Genomic DNA, 16,625 nt, shown 5'->3' with positions numbered 1-16,625 from the left:
CAATTTTATTTTACTCCTAATTGGTTCAGACACACAGATATCCACAATCAGCATATGAATCTCAACAATGGTGAAAAGTTTCATGTCGCAATGCATGCTGGGATCCAGGATAATATAAAACTCCCAGCATGCACTGCTGCATGAATAATAAAAAATAAAAAAGAAATATTGCCACCATTGTTGAGATTAATGTGCTAAATTGTGCTATCTCTGTGTTTCTAAAATATAGTGTAGCTCTGTTTTTTTTTTTGGTTTATGCATGATGTGTTAAAAAAATGAGTCATAGTAATTTATTGCTGTAGTTTCACAGTGGTGCTAATGTAACACTTTTGATCGAGGATAAAACTCTGAATGAATAAGAATTAATTCCTTAGTGAATGAACAGGCAATATGATGATTTTGTCATCATAAGCATTACAACCACAATCATTCATAAACTGTGTGTGCGCACAAATGTGACTTGCAAAAACACAGCTCAAGCAGCAAAAAAAAAAATGAATGTTTTAGCATCAGCATCCCAACTAAAGCAAGCACTGATCTCTATAATGGTAACTTCAAACAAACATTTTCAATAACAATTTCTGTATGACAGAAACAAAGTCATACTGGTTAATAATAAGTGTAATAATGTGTAATGGCTGGAAGTCAGTCGTAGTTATTGTGTTTCTCTATTTTCTGTTCTTGTGTTTCTCTTTTCTTCAGTGATTCTGCTTATTAACAGCAGGTGTTCATCACTAATGCTCAACAATCACTTACATATTCTCTTAATTATCTCACTGCAACACTGTCTCAGTGTTACTTTTTACTCTTTGTAGTGTGGATTTCCCTGTGGTGTTGAAAGGGTTAACAGTGTAAGATAAAAAGACACACCCACAAATGTATTTTAACAGTAATAAACTGTAAGTTATGAAACAGGTTTATACTGGCAACACTGTTGCCAGTAGTTTACTGTAAAATTTCGTTTTTTGGGTCACCATTGTGCTGAAGAGTAGAGCCTGTGCTTCAGTCCAGGAGAAGATCTACAAATATTGATGAAATGCTGCATATTGCTTTATTTAACAAGCGGTGACTGTGTAGTTGCTGGTCCAGTGGAAATCTCTTTATTTACAAAAGTTTTGTTGTGGTTTCAAATGAAATAAGTTCACAGTAATACTTTGCTCACGTTATTAATGCATTATACATTTTAGTTTAATACATGTAAATGACAGTTGGTCAATTTAAGGTTTCTGCAAGTGAAATTAGTTAACTCGAGTTTTAGTGCATTTTACAGTAACATACTGTAGATTACAGTAAAGAACTGCACAATTAACAGTAAATTACTGGCAACAGTGTTGCCAGTATTTTACTGTAAAAAAAAACCGGTAAGGTCTAACAGTGTATCAACAGTTATTGATGAAGCTTTTACAGACTGACTAATAGTTTAATGTTATAAAGTCAAGTCAAGTCAAGTTTATTTGTATAGCGCTTTTCACAATACAGATTGCATCAAAGCAGCTTCACAGTATTAAATTAAAATAATACAACAAAGTTTGTTTCAAGAGGAATTTATTGATTGATAAAATTAAATTAAATATCCCCAAAATATCCCCAATAAATAAATAAATAAATAAAGTAATAAATAAGTAATAAATAAAGCTGTCAGTATAAATGAACGTGTCGTACCTCTGTATAATAATCCAGCATTCACACTGACTTCAGTTTCTCCTGGATCTGTGGATCACGTCTGTTAGTTCAGTTCAACACATAATGCCACATATACACAACATCATCATCACATAATGCTCGAGCTTCACACAGGTTTTTCATTTTAGCGGGGCTCAGCTCCCAATGAGTGTATGATTTAAAAACGGTAACACTTAAGTTTAGGATCTAATTCTCACTATTAACTAGTTGCTTATTAACATGCATATTACTAGGATATCGGCTGTTTATAAAGGCAGAGTCTTATAATCACTGAGGTCCCAAATGTGAGGCTGTTAGGGGGGGTTCGGTTTAGATTTTTCTGATCTACATATGTGCATTTTAAGATGTTTTGAAGGCCAAAAAATTGGATAACAATAGCTTTATAACCATTTCAGTGGGAAGTAGATAATTTTTCTCTCCTCATCTCCATCACTCTCTTTTTCTCTTTGTTTTTCTCTTGCCCTGTCTCTTCCCCTCTGTAATAAATGTTGGAACTGGAGAACAGATGATTATGAATTCTTCTGATAAATCCCCAGAAATGGTATATATTAAACACTATCTGCATGCTTTGAATGTAACGGATGGAGATGACCCAGAAATAAGAAATGTTAATGTAACAGACAAGGTTGAGATTTTAATGGACGATCTTATAGTTGAACACCTCCGGAGGGACAACGCAAGGAGAGCTCTCAAGACGGAGAAGGAGAGAAAGGCGCTGGAGAAGATCTTCCACTAACGCTCAACTCCCTAAGAACGGACTGATTCATCGTGCTCAGCAGTTGATAAAAATTATCAGATGAGTCGGATGATTAAATAAGAAAATAATACCCATTGAGAACAGTTTTATGGTTGAAAATGAAATCGATGGCTCAAATGAGGATGTGTTGAATTGGCAGGACAAGCTTACAGTTTTTTTCGATTGCTAAACGACAGTGAGAACAACTGGAGCTACATGTGCAAAACTCTAACTACAGTCTGCACTACCAACAGTCACCTGAGCTAAACAGTTCACATCACCTGCAAAACTCACTCCAAACACCACAACTCTTAACACATGGCTCAAAACAGGCTCAGTGCAGCCAAACACTATGCACAACCCTCACTGAGATAACACACACTGTCACTCAGAACACACTGAGAGTAAAAACACTACACACAACCCTCACTGAGATAACACACACTGTCACTCAGAACACACTGAGAGTAAAAACACTACACACAACCCTCACTGAGATAACACACTGTCACTCAGAACACACTGAGAAGAAAAACACTAGCATCAAACACCAATACAGAAAATACTAACTTTTCATCTTTACAGTTTGAACAATTTCAGTGACTTCATACAAAGTAATATTTTCTTCAAAGAAAAAAGTGACTTTCACATGATTTATTTAAATTTTTAGAACATAACAATTCTTTAAGGTAAATGAAAATTAGCAGTTTGCTTCAATAGTCTGTAGTACAGTTTTTCTGAATTGCTAAGACACATTTCTTGAAACCTGCTCTCCTTTCTCTAAACTGTGAACACAAAACCCAATTTTCAAGCTACATTCACAAAACCTCTGACTCCTCTTGCAAAACCAAACATTTGACCCAAAACCATTTTAACTTTAATCAAAATCACTCACTACCATCAAAAACCACACAAAACCAGCTAATGTGCAAACACAACTTAGCAACCATTACACACTACATAAAATGCAAAACACTGTGGGATAGCGGGAATCATTTTATTCTTGTACTCAGATTTAAACAAAAAGAAATGAAATAAAGCTTTTAAAAAAACTGCAGCAAAAAAGAGAAACAAAAGTTATGTAAAGAAAAAAAAAAAATAAGACATGTTTACAGCATTTATTCTGCCTCAGGATCACGCCTCTCTGCTGGGTTAGGCCACAGGACTTCATCCACGTCAAATGCTATGTTCTCCCTTGCAAGGCAACGGGGAAAGAATCCTTTAGCATGCCGAATCCAGCCCTGGCAAGATTCCACGCTGATGTCGCCACATGCTCCACACTGTTAGACCTTACCGGGTTTTTTTACAGTAAAATACTGGCAACACTGTTGCCAGTAATTTACTGTTAATTGTGCAGTTCTTTAATGTAATCTACAGTATGTTACTGTGAAATGCACTAAAACTCGAGTTAACTAATTTCACTTGCAGAAACCTTAAATTGACCAACTGTCATTTAAATGTATTAAACTAAAATGTATAATGCATTAATAACGTGAGCAAAGTATTACTGTGAACTTATTTCATTTGAAACCACAACAAAACTTTTGTAAATAAAGAGATTTCCACTGGACCAGCAACTACACAGTCACCACCTGTTAAATAAAGCAACATGCAGCATTTCATCAATATTTGTAGATCTTCTCCTGGACTGAAGCACAGGCTCTACTCTTCTGCACAATGGTGACCCAAAAAACTAAATTTTACAGTAAACTACTGGCAACAGTGTTGCCAGTATAAACCTGTTTTATAACTTACAGTTTATTACTGTTAAAATACATTTTGTGGGTGTGTCTTTTTATCTTACACTGTTAACCCTTTCAACCCCACAGGGAAATCCACACTACAAAGAGTAAAAAGTAACATTGAGACAGTGTTGCAGTGAGATAATTAAGAGAATATGTAAGTGATTGTGAGCATTAGTGATGAACACCTGCTGTTAATAAGCAGAATCACTGAAGAAAAGAGAAACACAAGAACAGAAAATAGAGAAACACAATAACTACGACTGACTTCCAGCCATTACACATTATTACACTTATTATTAACCAGTATGACTTTATTTCTGTCATACAGAAGTTGTTATTGAAAATGTTTGCTTGAAGTTACCATTATAGAGATCAGTGCTTGCTTTAGTTGGGATGCTGATGCTAAAACATTTGTTTTTCTTTTGCTGCTTGAGCTGTGTTTTTGCAAGTCACATTTGTGCGCACACACAGTTTATGAATGATTGTGGTTGTAATGCTTATGATGACAAAATCATCATATTGCCTGTTCATTCACTAAGGAATTAATTCTTATTCATTCAGTGTTTTATCCTTGATCAAAAGTGTTACATTAGCACCACTGTGAAACCACAGCAATAAATTACTATGACTATTTTTTTTTAACACATCATGCATAAACAGCGCTACACTATGTTCTAGAAACACAGAGATATCACAATTTAGCACATTAATCTCAACAATGGTGGCAATATTTTTTTAATATTTTTATTATTATTCATGCAGCAGTGCATGCTGGGAGCTTTATATTATCCTGGAACCCAGCATACATTGCGACATGAAACTTTTCACCATTGTTGAGATCCATGTGCTGATTGTTGATATCTGTGTGTCTGAACAAAGCAGGAGTAAAATAAAATTGAATACACTATATGATTGTTATTTTTCAGAAGACCTGATTACAGAAATATTGATTTCATTTTGTAGATACACAGATTTATGCTAAATATGACATACCCATAATTTCAATGAATAAATACAGGAAAAATCTGAAAATCAGATAGTCCAAGATGATTGTGACATCATCACAAAAGAATAAAAACACCTGATCATTTTACTCTTGGCTCTGTCTTGCCATAACAAATGTGTTTTATAAACTCACTGTTACAGCAGCCAGAGAGAGATAAAAGGTAAGAAGTCAAGGGACAAGAGACCAACTAAAGCAAATACTGATCTTCATCATGGTGACAACAAACTTTATTATTAACTAAATCTCTGTTAATTCTCAACAAGAACTTTTGTACATGTATGAAATAAATAATCGTAAACTGGTTTGTAAACTGGTTTCACACTCAGTGTTACTGGAAGTCAGTTGTAGTTCTTGTGTTTCTCTTTTTTCTGTTCTTTTTTCTCTGTCCTTCAGTGATTCTGCTAATCAGGTGTTCATCAGTGTCTCAATTCACTCTCTTCTTTTCATTCACTCTGTCAACGGGACTATATTAGTGAACTAATGTAGGGAATAGTGAATGAGGGTATAGGGTGTGATTGGGAAAACAGCCTCTGAGTGTCGATTTTGAGCACTGTTAATTTACAGTATATTCCTGTAGGCTATTTTTGTTTTCTACGGTATATTACTGTTTTAATGGAAAATAGTATGATACTGTCAGAATTACGCCTTTTTTTACAGCAAGGGTTAACAGTGCAGTCATTGCTTGAATTAGGTTCTCCTGTGTGTAAGGGTTATGGTCATACACTTTCCATCTCCATGCCGAGAAAAACTCCTCGATAGGGTTTAAGAAGGGAGAGTATGGTGGAAGAAAGACATTAATCAAATGCTGCTCATTTTGAAACCAGTCGCGTATTCTCGGACCACGGTGAAAGCTCACATTGTCCCGAATGACAACATACATGGGACGCTCCACCTGCTCGCGCTCCCTCTGCTCGAGTAGAGCACCCCGTAGACCATCCAGGAATGTTAGTAGCAGTTCGGTGTTGTATGACCCAACAGTAACATGACTGTTGAGAACCCCATAGCAGCTGATGGCAGCACAGATGGTTACATTTCCACCACGCTGGCCAGGCAGTTCAATAATGGCACGTTGACCTATCACGTTGCGACCTCTTCTTCTCCTTTTGGCTAGATTGAATCCAGCTTCATCTATGAAGATGTATTCATGAGGCATAGCCATTGAGTCAAGCTCAAAGATTCTCTGTACACAGTGAAAACTACATTTAGTTCCATAAATGACACAGTAAGATGTACATGTGCTGCTTCCCAAACTACACAGTACTTTCTAGTACTGAGTTTACTTACTTGCACATATTGACATCGTAGCTCTTTCACTCTCTCACTGTTTCTCTCAAATGGTACACGATAAACTTGTTTCATCCTTATCTTGTTGCGTTGCTGGACACGATCAATTGTTGACAGACTCACACTATTTATTCCCTCGAAATGTACGTTGTCTTCTACAATCCGCTGCTGTATTTCATGCAGTCGAATTGCATTGTTCTGACGGACCATATCCACAATAAGTGTCTCCTGGTGTTGTGAGAACATGCGTGTCCTTCCACCCTCATGAGGCCGTCTTTCAATTCTGTAAAAAGAACCCCATTTAGTTAGAAGTATACACATACACACACATTTTATTCAGTAAATGTTTTACTGTAAAAACACAGTACCATGGAAAAGTTATGTCTCATTGTCCCCTTTCTGAGACAAGTATACTTTACCTGTTTTCTTCTCTGAAGGTCCGGATTATAGAAGCCACTGAGAACCTGCTTAGGTTTGGTTGCACACGTTGCCCTGCCTCCCTCATAGTCATGCCATGCACCAGAACATGATCTATGACAGTTGCTCCAATGTGATTTGAAATGATTGATCTGCTTGGTCTTTGTCCTCGCCCACCACCTCTGACACAGACTCCTCTTCCTCTTCCTCTTCCTCTTCCTCTTCCTCTTCCTCTTCCTCTTCCTCTTCCTCTTCCTCTTCCTCTTCCTCCACCTCTTCCTCTGTTCTGCTCCATTGTTGGATCAACTCATGCCATTTGCATTTGACTAGGCTTAAATACTGTTTTCTAATTGTGTGCACTGATTGGACACATGTGTTTTCAATTTTGAGTGGTAGTGTGTAAAGGATGAGAACAGTGTGTTAGTTGTGTTTAACTTCTGTAGCCTGTGTGCACCATTCTGGGTACAAGTGTATGACACTGTAAAGTTGTGTTCTGTGTTTGAGAATGTGTTTAGAGTTTTGGTAAATGGGCGATTCAGATTCGCAAATTGTGTCCTAAACAGATGAATAGTGTTTAAGATTTTGACAACAGTGTGATTGATTTGATAAAAGAGTTTTGGCAGTTGCCAGTTTAGTTTTTACAATGGGATTTAGTGTTTTAGCAATTCAGAAAAACTGTAATATAGTCATGATTTTGACCTTTTTGTTTTTATTCTTCCTTCGGGTCTTGGAAAAAAAATAATGCAGTCATTTGCTTGTATACAGCTGACATACAGAGCAGAAATATGAAGCATTTAAGGTCTTTATCGAGTTTTCTCTCCCTCCAAAACCCCCCTTACTGGGATGATCAAGTGTGAGCAGCACTGCCTGACTGAATACAGGACAGACACACACACACACACACACACACACACACACACACACACACACACACACACACACACACACACACACACACACACACACACACACACACACACACACACACACACACACACACAGAGAGAGTCTAGAAGTAAAAGGTTAAGTCACATTTGCACCCAATGGACTGCTATCCGATTGTTAAGTCTGACGTCACACGTGACGTTTTGGGTCCAATCGCTCCTCTCGTCCAGAAATAACAACGGTGAAACCTGTACATTTATTTACGATCACGTCCTTCTTAGTGAGGCACCCTTGGCGGTCAAAAAGGGTTTAAATTCCTTTAACACCAACAGAGTGGTTAGTGTAGCTCATCACTCAGGTGGCATAATTAAGGGTAGAGTCCAGGCATCAATGAAAAAGAAGATTTACGAGGTTGAAGTGAGTTAGCTCCCGACACGGGACACAGCACTGCGGCATTGTAAAAACACTCAATAATAACCAAAACACTAGCGAAAGCGGTAGGTAGGTAGAGAGGACCTGGACTTTGGACCCGGAAAGAGTATTATCGGAGAGTGGTTACGTCACGACGTAACAACCGAATAATGCACATAAATCACCCTTGAGACATGCAAGCTGCTTTAGTTTCAGATTTCATTTGCATTTGCTCCAAGGTGGAGGGTGGTGGGGGCCCACATCAATATTTTTTTCCTCGAGCTACGGCCCTGATAATTCCAATTGCCAAGCCTGGAAAGGATCACATAGCATCAAATTATAGACCGATCGCTTCAACATCTAATTTATGCAAAGTGGAGAGTGATAGGAAACATTTATATTGGATAATGGATTTTTTTTGATGAATTGGACCAAGGGTTGGAATAAGTTAATCTATGACTTATTCAGCAGATAACAGGACCCCACAACACTGTAAAAATGGTATGTGCTATTTACTTAAAAAATATGGTAACAATATTACACTTGATATACACATGATATTTTTGAGTAGTTTTTAAGGCTTGATTTCTTTAATGAAATTTACCTGAATTAATCATGTAAAATCCCCTAAATTATTTAGTCTATTACACAATATATTTTATATTTTTGAATGCACAGAAAAAGTTAAGGGTGTATAATATTATTATAAAGTATTCAAGAGATACAGATTTGATTAGAAGGACATAATTTCTTTCTTTCTTTCTTTCTTTCTTTCTTTCTTTCTTTCTTTCTTTCTTTCTTTCTTTCTTTCTTTCTTTCTTTCTTTCTTTCTTTCTTTCTTTCTTTCTTTCTTTCATCGAGGCTTCACACTCCATCCCAGTAGGAGGCGTAACGCACCTCAAGCTCGTTTGCCAACCACCAAAAAACAAAAGAAGAAGTCGGCTGAGGTCCGTCTTTCCTGTGCTGTCTAAAGTTTGCTGCGGGTAAATTTTCATCCAGTACAAAATAGCTCAAAAATAGCTTGATTTTGCATTTTGATTGAAACAAATCGTTATATTCTTTGTATTTGTACGTATGCTTTCATGCTTTGCATCATTTTATGTCAGTTTTCGCGTCGCATGATTCATTCAATGTGGTTTCGGTTTCATTTTGGTTGCTTCTATTAAGGGAACTGAACTCTGTAAGTCTGTATACTGTATATCTTCGGATAAACTGGAAGGATGATTACAGCTTTCTTGCGCCGCAAAAAAAAAACAAAAAAAAAACAACAACAACATACTTTGTGAATTTAAGTACAGCCTGTAAATATTTATGTTGTCAATGCAAGTTTGCAGTCTGCATTGAATGCGATAAAAACAGTTGTGCTCGCTGGGCGCTGGCTTTGCTGTAGTTTAGATCAAATAAATGCAGCCTTGGTGAACAGAGGAGACTTTTCTCAAAAACGTTACAAAATCTTGCCGTTCTAAAATTTGTAGAGTAGCCTACATCAGTAATTCCTGTCTTGTTTTTCATATTACAACTTGAAGTTAAAGGAACATGCCGACTTTTTGGGGACTTTAGCTTATTCACCGTATCCCCCAGAGTTAGATAAGTCCATACATACCCTTTTCATCTCCGTGCGTTCTGTAACTCTGTCTGACCCACCCACCGCTAGCCTAGCTTAGCACAAAGACTGGAGGTGAACGGCTACAGCTAGCATACTGCTTAGAGCCCTGCACGGGGCAAAACTAATCCGGCCCCAGTCCGAAAACGTCTGCAATTTTTCAGCCCGAACCCGACCCGAGACCAACATCAATGACTACGTTTACATGCAGCCAATATCCGGGTTATGGTCGGGTTAGAGTCACTATTTGGGTTTCTGAAACATTCGGAATAACGCGTTTACATGCGTGAGCAGAGAGAGTTACTCCTGTATACATGGAATTTACAATATCCCGATGTAAACGGCGACGCACGGTTAGCGTCTGGACGTACGGACTTCCTTAAGACGCAATATGCGTCATTTCCGATTCTTTTTCCTGTATCCAAAGACAACAACAACAGCAGCAGCACGCGGATAATGAATAGTTTGGGGCAGATAGCGATCGCCTTTGTTTGCGCTTTCCTCCTCGCTCCAAAAGTGTGGTGCTGTGCTGCGTCTCGCCATGTTTACCTCTACTTCTTGTTTACTTCCGGTATACTGCACGCGGGTTTCTGTATGCGCTGTCCCTACTCAAAAGACCAAGATTCCTTGCGAATAGAACATGCGCAGAACACAAATCAATGTCCCTTTTGATGGGGATATGCCGATACGCGTTTACATGACCAAATATTCGGGTTAGAAAGGGGGTACCCCAGGTATAATATCCGGGTTTTTAAAAACCGGGATATGAGCATATCCGGGTTTTTGCCGGTGTTTACATGGCCGTGCGCGACCGGGTTATTGCTAATATCCCGGTTTTGAACGGGTTATTGGCTGCATGTAAACGTAGTCAGTGTTACTTTAAGCTCTCTCTGACGCGCGCTCTCTGATGCCCGCTGTCTCTGCTAGACGCACACACATACACACACGCAACTAGGTAAAATTTTATTATAGGCCTCAAACATAATTACCACCACCGACAATTATGCCCACAAATATTAATACAGACTGTCCATTACAGAGAAGCATAAGCATGCAGTAATATAGCCAAATGTGATCCAGCAGTAAATAAAGATTTACGGCCTACCTTTTTTTGATGTTAAGTAATTTTACCGTAAAACAACGTTTCAAAGAACTCTTCGCCAACTGGCTAACGTTAAATAATAATAAAAATATAATAAATAAATAAAAAATCTGTTGAACTGAGTAACGTTAGGCTCATTCACTGTTTATTTGCGAGTGTTGTGAAGAAAAAGAATAGCATCCACTGTTGAAGGCTTCAGGCTCATTGTTTGTTGTGATAATCAAATCAAAACTCTTTTAAAATGTAGCTTTTCCAGAACTTTTAGTTATTCCCCACACTCCAACTTCTCCCTGATGCTCTCCATGGTCAACTGTCACCTAATGCATTGCACTCGCGTAATTGCATATTGCGTTGCATATTTTATAATATTATCAATATAACAATATTTCATACAGTAGCCTGCGCTCTGCACGTATATTATGGGCACGATGAAAAGAGAGAAGCTAAATGAGCCCGAGTCCGACCAAAGCCCGGTCTGTAAAAAAAAAAAAAGACCCGACTGCTCCCAATAAGTGACAAAATAACGCCAACATTTTCCTATTTACATGTTGTGATTTGTATAGTCACAGCGTGTACAAATAACAAGGTCACATGAGACACAGACATCTTCTAACCGTATACGTACTGGGTTCTCAGAAGGTGAAGCACTGCTACTTTTTTCTTCAAACTTCTAATTTGTGACTGGCATTATTTATTTATTTTTTGCTCAAAGACCTCTGCGCTTCTGTGTTAGTTAATTCTCACGTTAAAAACTCACGGTGTTCAGTCTCTAGGCTCACTGCATCCTGGACACCAATATTTTAACGATTCATTAAAGAGGAATCAATGGCCATCTGAGATTTTGGTATGAAAATAAAGGTTAGAATCATGATTTGGTAGTTTTACAGCAGATAGCATGAGTTTATATTAGCACCATTTTTTGTTTGCTTTTGGCATCTGATAGAGCTAAACATATACAGTAATTGCACTTTGAGTAGTATGATTATAGAGAATTAAGTTCACATAAACCTAGTGTATTAAGATGTTTTTCTATATTACACTCCTGTGTGAAATTGCTCAAATGTGGAAATTTGATTGATAATTGTAATGTTGTTTGAGTACATCTGTCTTGTACCTCAGGTTTGAAATGCCTGCAGCATGGCTTGTGCACGGCAGTCTCCTACGGAGTACCTCAGAAATACTTGGGCAAAACTGGTGACCCATATGGAGAACCTTCCTCTGATCATGGAGAATCTTTATCAGCAGAGGGTTTTCAATGACCATGAGGTCGAAGATCTCAAAGCCGAGAAGACAGAGTTTGATAAAGCCAGATGTATATTGGACTGGGTCACTAAAAAAGGGGAAGAGGCCAGTTATAAATTACTCAAGATTTTGGATGTCACTAAGAAGAGGACATTACATCCTGATTTACACCCCTGGATCAGCTGTTTTCCATTAAGAGTGGAAGATGAAGAGACCAGCTGTTCATTTGGTAAATAGATACATAAAAAAAAAAAAAAAACATTTTGGTGAAATTAACACATTTCCAATGTAAATTGTGTTTTTATTGCTGTTTTAGGTACAAAGCCCTGTCAAAACTACCAGACAGCACTCAAGAAGAAAGCAAAAAGGATTCTGAAGAACCAAAGAGAACGTTACGGTAAATACCGGGATGGCAAGGCACAAGGAAACTTCCATTTTATACCTGTTGTTTTAGAGAGAGACTCTGTGATGAAAACTCCTCAATGCAAAATCAAATGGAAAAACAAAAAATGCAAAAAGCTGCGGCCCAAAAAGCTCATCTCTTACATTCCTACTGAGAAACAAGCACTTTCACCTGAGGATCTGCTGAGATGCCAAGATAAGAACATCCTCCTCATAGGCAAACCTGGAATAGGAAAGACTACAGTTGTCCAGGAAATGTTGCGTCTGTGGGCAGAGAAAGATGACCGAGAGCTGGACTACATGTTTTACTTTGATGAAAGTGTTTTGTCCGGTTCTACCAATGACGATTTGGAATCTATTTTGTTTAAAGTGTATTTGAAACCAATGGAAAAAGACAGAAAGGACGTGTTTCAAGATATTGAGGAAAACTCTGAGAATGTTATTATTGTATTTGATGGAGTCTCTTGTGTGCAAGAACATTCTGTCTTAAAGAAGATCATGGATCACGAGCTTCTACCTGAAGCAAAGATTATAATAACATGCAGATCAGAAGAAGAAGATGAGCCTCTTTTCAACTGGCCGACACTGAAAGTGTATGTTGAAGGATTCAGTGAAGAGTCTATCAACGCTTACTATCAGAAGATGTTGGGTCACGATCCTGTTCTTCTAGATGTTGTTTTGAAGAATCAAGAGCTGTTCAGTCTCAGCCATGTGCCAATGTATGCATTCATGGTTGCCACATTCATTCCGTTTAAAAATGACACAGATTTCAACCATCAACACACAGTCACAGAAATGTACATCCACATTTTCCGTCTTGCAGTGAAGAAACATAAAAATAAAACAGTTCAGCAAATAGATAAATACCTGAGAGAGAACAAAGATCAGGTTCATCTCTTGATGGAAAATGCATTCAATGCAACTATGCAGAAAACCCTGATCCTTCCAGACATAAGCAGTATTGAGGAAGATATTTGTCATGCTTTTTTGAAAATGATCACAACCACAGACTCACTATCTTCAGCAATGACATCCTGTGTGTTTCTCCATAACACAATGCAGGAATTCTTCTCAGCTTTGTGGCTTCTTGGACATCCAAATGAAATTGAGAAAGTCCTACAACTCTGTCAGACTGAGGAGAATAAACACATGAAACATGTTCTTCCCTTCCTATGTGGACTTCTGGGAGAACACAACATTAAACTCATCAAATGTCTCTTCCCAGAGGATCAGATAAAGAAAACATCTGACTGGTTCATTGAGAAGTTTTTGGAAACTTTCCTCCAACCTCAGAGTGAAAGTGAAGAGTTTGATCTTCTCTATGTGTGTCAGTGCTTGTATGAGCTCCAGTCTCCTGAAGCGTGCTTAAAGTTCCTGGAGAAGATGGACCATCAGCTTGAGCCTGAAGAGGATCTCGACCCTCATCAGTGTTGTGCTTTGGCTTACGTGATCACTCAGTCCAGAGATAAAGAGGTTTATCTGAATCTGGAGGACTGTAACATGTCTGACGCAGGAATGAACATGATACTCAGCTGCTCACCCAAGATCAGGTACCAGGGAATAGGGGTGAAACGATATATAGCAATATAAAAAAAAAAATGTGACAATGTATCGTGGATGTGAAAATCAATCGCAATATAGTTTTTGTCAGACTGAGCTTATTGTATTTATAATGTACTATAAATACCTTAAGAATAAATATTTATTCTTTCATCATGCACTCACCCCCGTGTCGTTTTAAATCCGTAAGATTTTCATTCATCACATTGTTTATGAAACCTGAGAGATTTCTGTCCCTCTATTTAAAGCTCATTTCCATAAAACGTAAAAGATCCAACAAGGTTTAAAAAGCATTGTAAAAAAAAAAAAAAATCAATCGATCAGTTTAATCCTAGTGTTCTGAAGAGACATGATCGCTTTATATGATGAACAGAATTACTGATCAACACACATATTGTAGTGTAAACAGACGTTCAAATATATGTATGTATGTGTGTGTGATGTGCGAGAATGACATGAGGGTGAGTAAATGAAGACAGAATTTTAATTTGAACTTTTATTTTGATGATTCAAAGGAAAAAAGCTAAGTTTCAGTGACAGAATTACATTTAAATGGTATCATGATTACAGTATTGTGTATTTTACCAAATCGCGACATGAGTGTATCTTTACACCCCTACTTTATTAAAGAAGGATCATGATATTTGACTAGTCAACCAACAACTCTTGGACTACAATGGCCATGACTTTTTACCCCCAAAAGCTGCATCTAAATTTGAATTTATCACAGACTGTTTAATTCAGTTCAGAAATGGCATGAATGTATTTACACTGTAGTTACGATTAATTAATTAATTAATTAAATTAAATTAAATTAAATTAAATTAAATTAATTAATTAATGGTGTAAGATTATTTAAAACATTTTATTAATATTGAAATCTGAAATGTATTTCCTATTTCAATATTTAACCATTATCCATTAAAAAATCTATCCAGCCCCCCCCCCCCCCCCCCCGTTACTTTATCAATGGATAATTGCCATTTCCTCTCCTTTTTTTCACTTTTACTTTTGCTAAATTGTGACTTAAGAAATGATCTTTTGAATAATATTGAATATTTTTCCTTTTTTCTTGCATTTTGTGCTGTGTTAGCCTTTAAACTATATACTTCTCAACATCCACGCAGAGTAGGATATAAATGATAACAGCCACCCCCCACCCCCTGTGCTATGGTACAGCCACCAGCACAAAATGCAAGAAAAAAGGAAAAATATTCAATATTATTCAAAAGATCATTTCTTAAGTCACAATTAAATGATGGGTTATATATATACATAAATATTAGTGTTATACTTTTACTGATGTTCTGTACATTTAAATTGTATTATTATTATTATTATTATTATTATTAAATGTCTTTATTTTATAGTACAATAGAATTATTGCCATAGTAATGTATTTCTTTATTAATTTGCTTAATTGTTATAATTTAAATTTTGTATTATTATTATTGATATATGATTTCTGTGTTGCAGATTAAAGATTTGGAAAGAACCACTGAAGCAAATCACATTATTTCGTGAATTCTTCCATAAAGCATCTCAGTGCAGTTGCTGCAATAACAACCCAGAACTGTGTGATTTCCTGCTGGATCTTTACTCACATGTGAAGAACTATGAGACTCAAACAGGCAGGAGTTTCCTTCCAGCATTACAGTCAGTTTTCCAGTTACCTGATGACTGGATCATAGATCTCTCACAGATAAAGACCTCCGTCCTCCTGGAAGTGCTGAAACTCCAGACAGAGAAGAAACCAGTAGAGCTGAGCGGATGTTCAGAGGAAGAGAGTGAAGTGAAGAGTTTCCTTCAGTGTCTGTCCTACATCTCACAGCTGAGGTACCTGAACTTTTGGATATTCACTTACTGTACCTACTTCTCAATCAGTTTCACTTCACTGTATTTTGAATCGGTTTGAATCTGCGCACATTTTATGCCTACAAGCTCAATTTCGAAGTCAACCAACACTGTAAAAAATGTCTAACCCTCCCAAATCAAAAATTTCAAGTGACCGATAACATCTAAATTTTTCAATTGGCCCAAGTGAAATTCTTGTTGCAATAGTCTGTTAACATTGGCTCAATGAGAAATAATACGTCAGACTAATTGAAAAATTTAGATGTTATCGGTCACTTGAAATTTTTGACTTGGGGATGTAATTTTTTTTTACAGTGAAACTATAACAGATTTACATTATATACAGTAAAAGATTGTAAAAGTAACCAAACTTTTTTCTTTCAATGAAATTAATATTCTATACTTTAGTTTAATAATTAGCAATGGCACAACAGGGCAAGATGAAAGATTAGATGGGGTTACGTTTATTATATATTTTTCCAATATGTTTAGGCTTTATTCAAGCTGTAAAACTACGGAAGTAAAACTAAATGTATCTTGCAGCACAGGGTGAAGTCAGTATGTACATTAACAACAATTCTGGACAAATTTAATGTAATTGAATTAAAAACTATGTTCAGTGGTGCGTCAGGATTATGAACAGTGTTGTATCTGTGCACCGCGGACAGACATCGAGTGACGCTGCCGGTGTTCGT

At 37.0% G+C, this 16,625-nt stretch overlaps 1 protein-coding gene across 8 annotated transcripts in view; it reads left to right on the top strand.

Moving 5' to 3' along the window:
- The first annotated feature begins 9,069 nt into the window (after positions 1 to 9,069).
- The window catches only part of LOC309497802 (uncharacterized protein), a 53,301-nt gene continuing 45,745 nt past the window's right edge, over positions 9,070 to 16,625 (top strand). For 6 of the 8 annotated variants that reach the window (XM_082168100.1, XM_082168102.1, XM_082168099.1 and 3 more), the window contains exons 1-4: positions 9,070 to 9,150; positions 11,992 to 12,343; positions 12,431 to 14,066; positions 15,553 to 15,912. In XM_082168100.1, coding sequence (XP_082024226.1) covers positions 12,010 to 12,343; positions 12,431 to 14,066; positions 15,553 to 15,912 — 2,330 coding nt within the window. In that variant the 5' untranslated portion in view covers positions 9,070 to 9,150; positions 11,992 to 12,009. Of the gene's footprint in view, positions 9,151 to 10,644; positions 11,731 to 11,991; positions 12,344 to 12,430; positions 14,067 to 15,552; positions 15,913 to 16,625 lie in introns of those variants that run through there. The other 2 variants (XM_082168103.1, XM_082168097.1) reach the window with 2 other exon arrangements.

This window comes from Leuciscus leuciscus (assembly GCF_965113295.1).
Source record: "Leuciscus leuciscus genome assembly, chromosome: 1".
In the NCBI taxonomy this organism is placed as follows: domain Eukaryota; kingdom Metazoa; phylum Chordata; class Actinopteri; order Cypriniformes; family Leuciscidae; genus Leuciscus; species Leuciscus leuciscus.
This window is presented reverse-complemented; position numbering and strand designations above follow the sequence as displayed.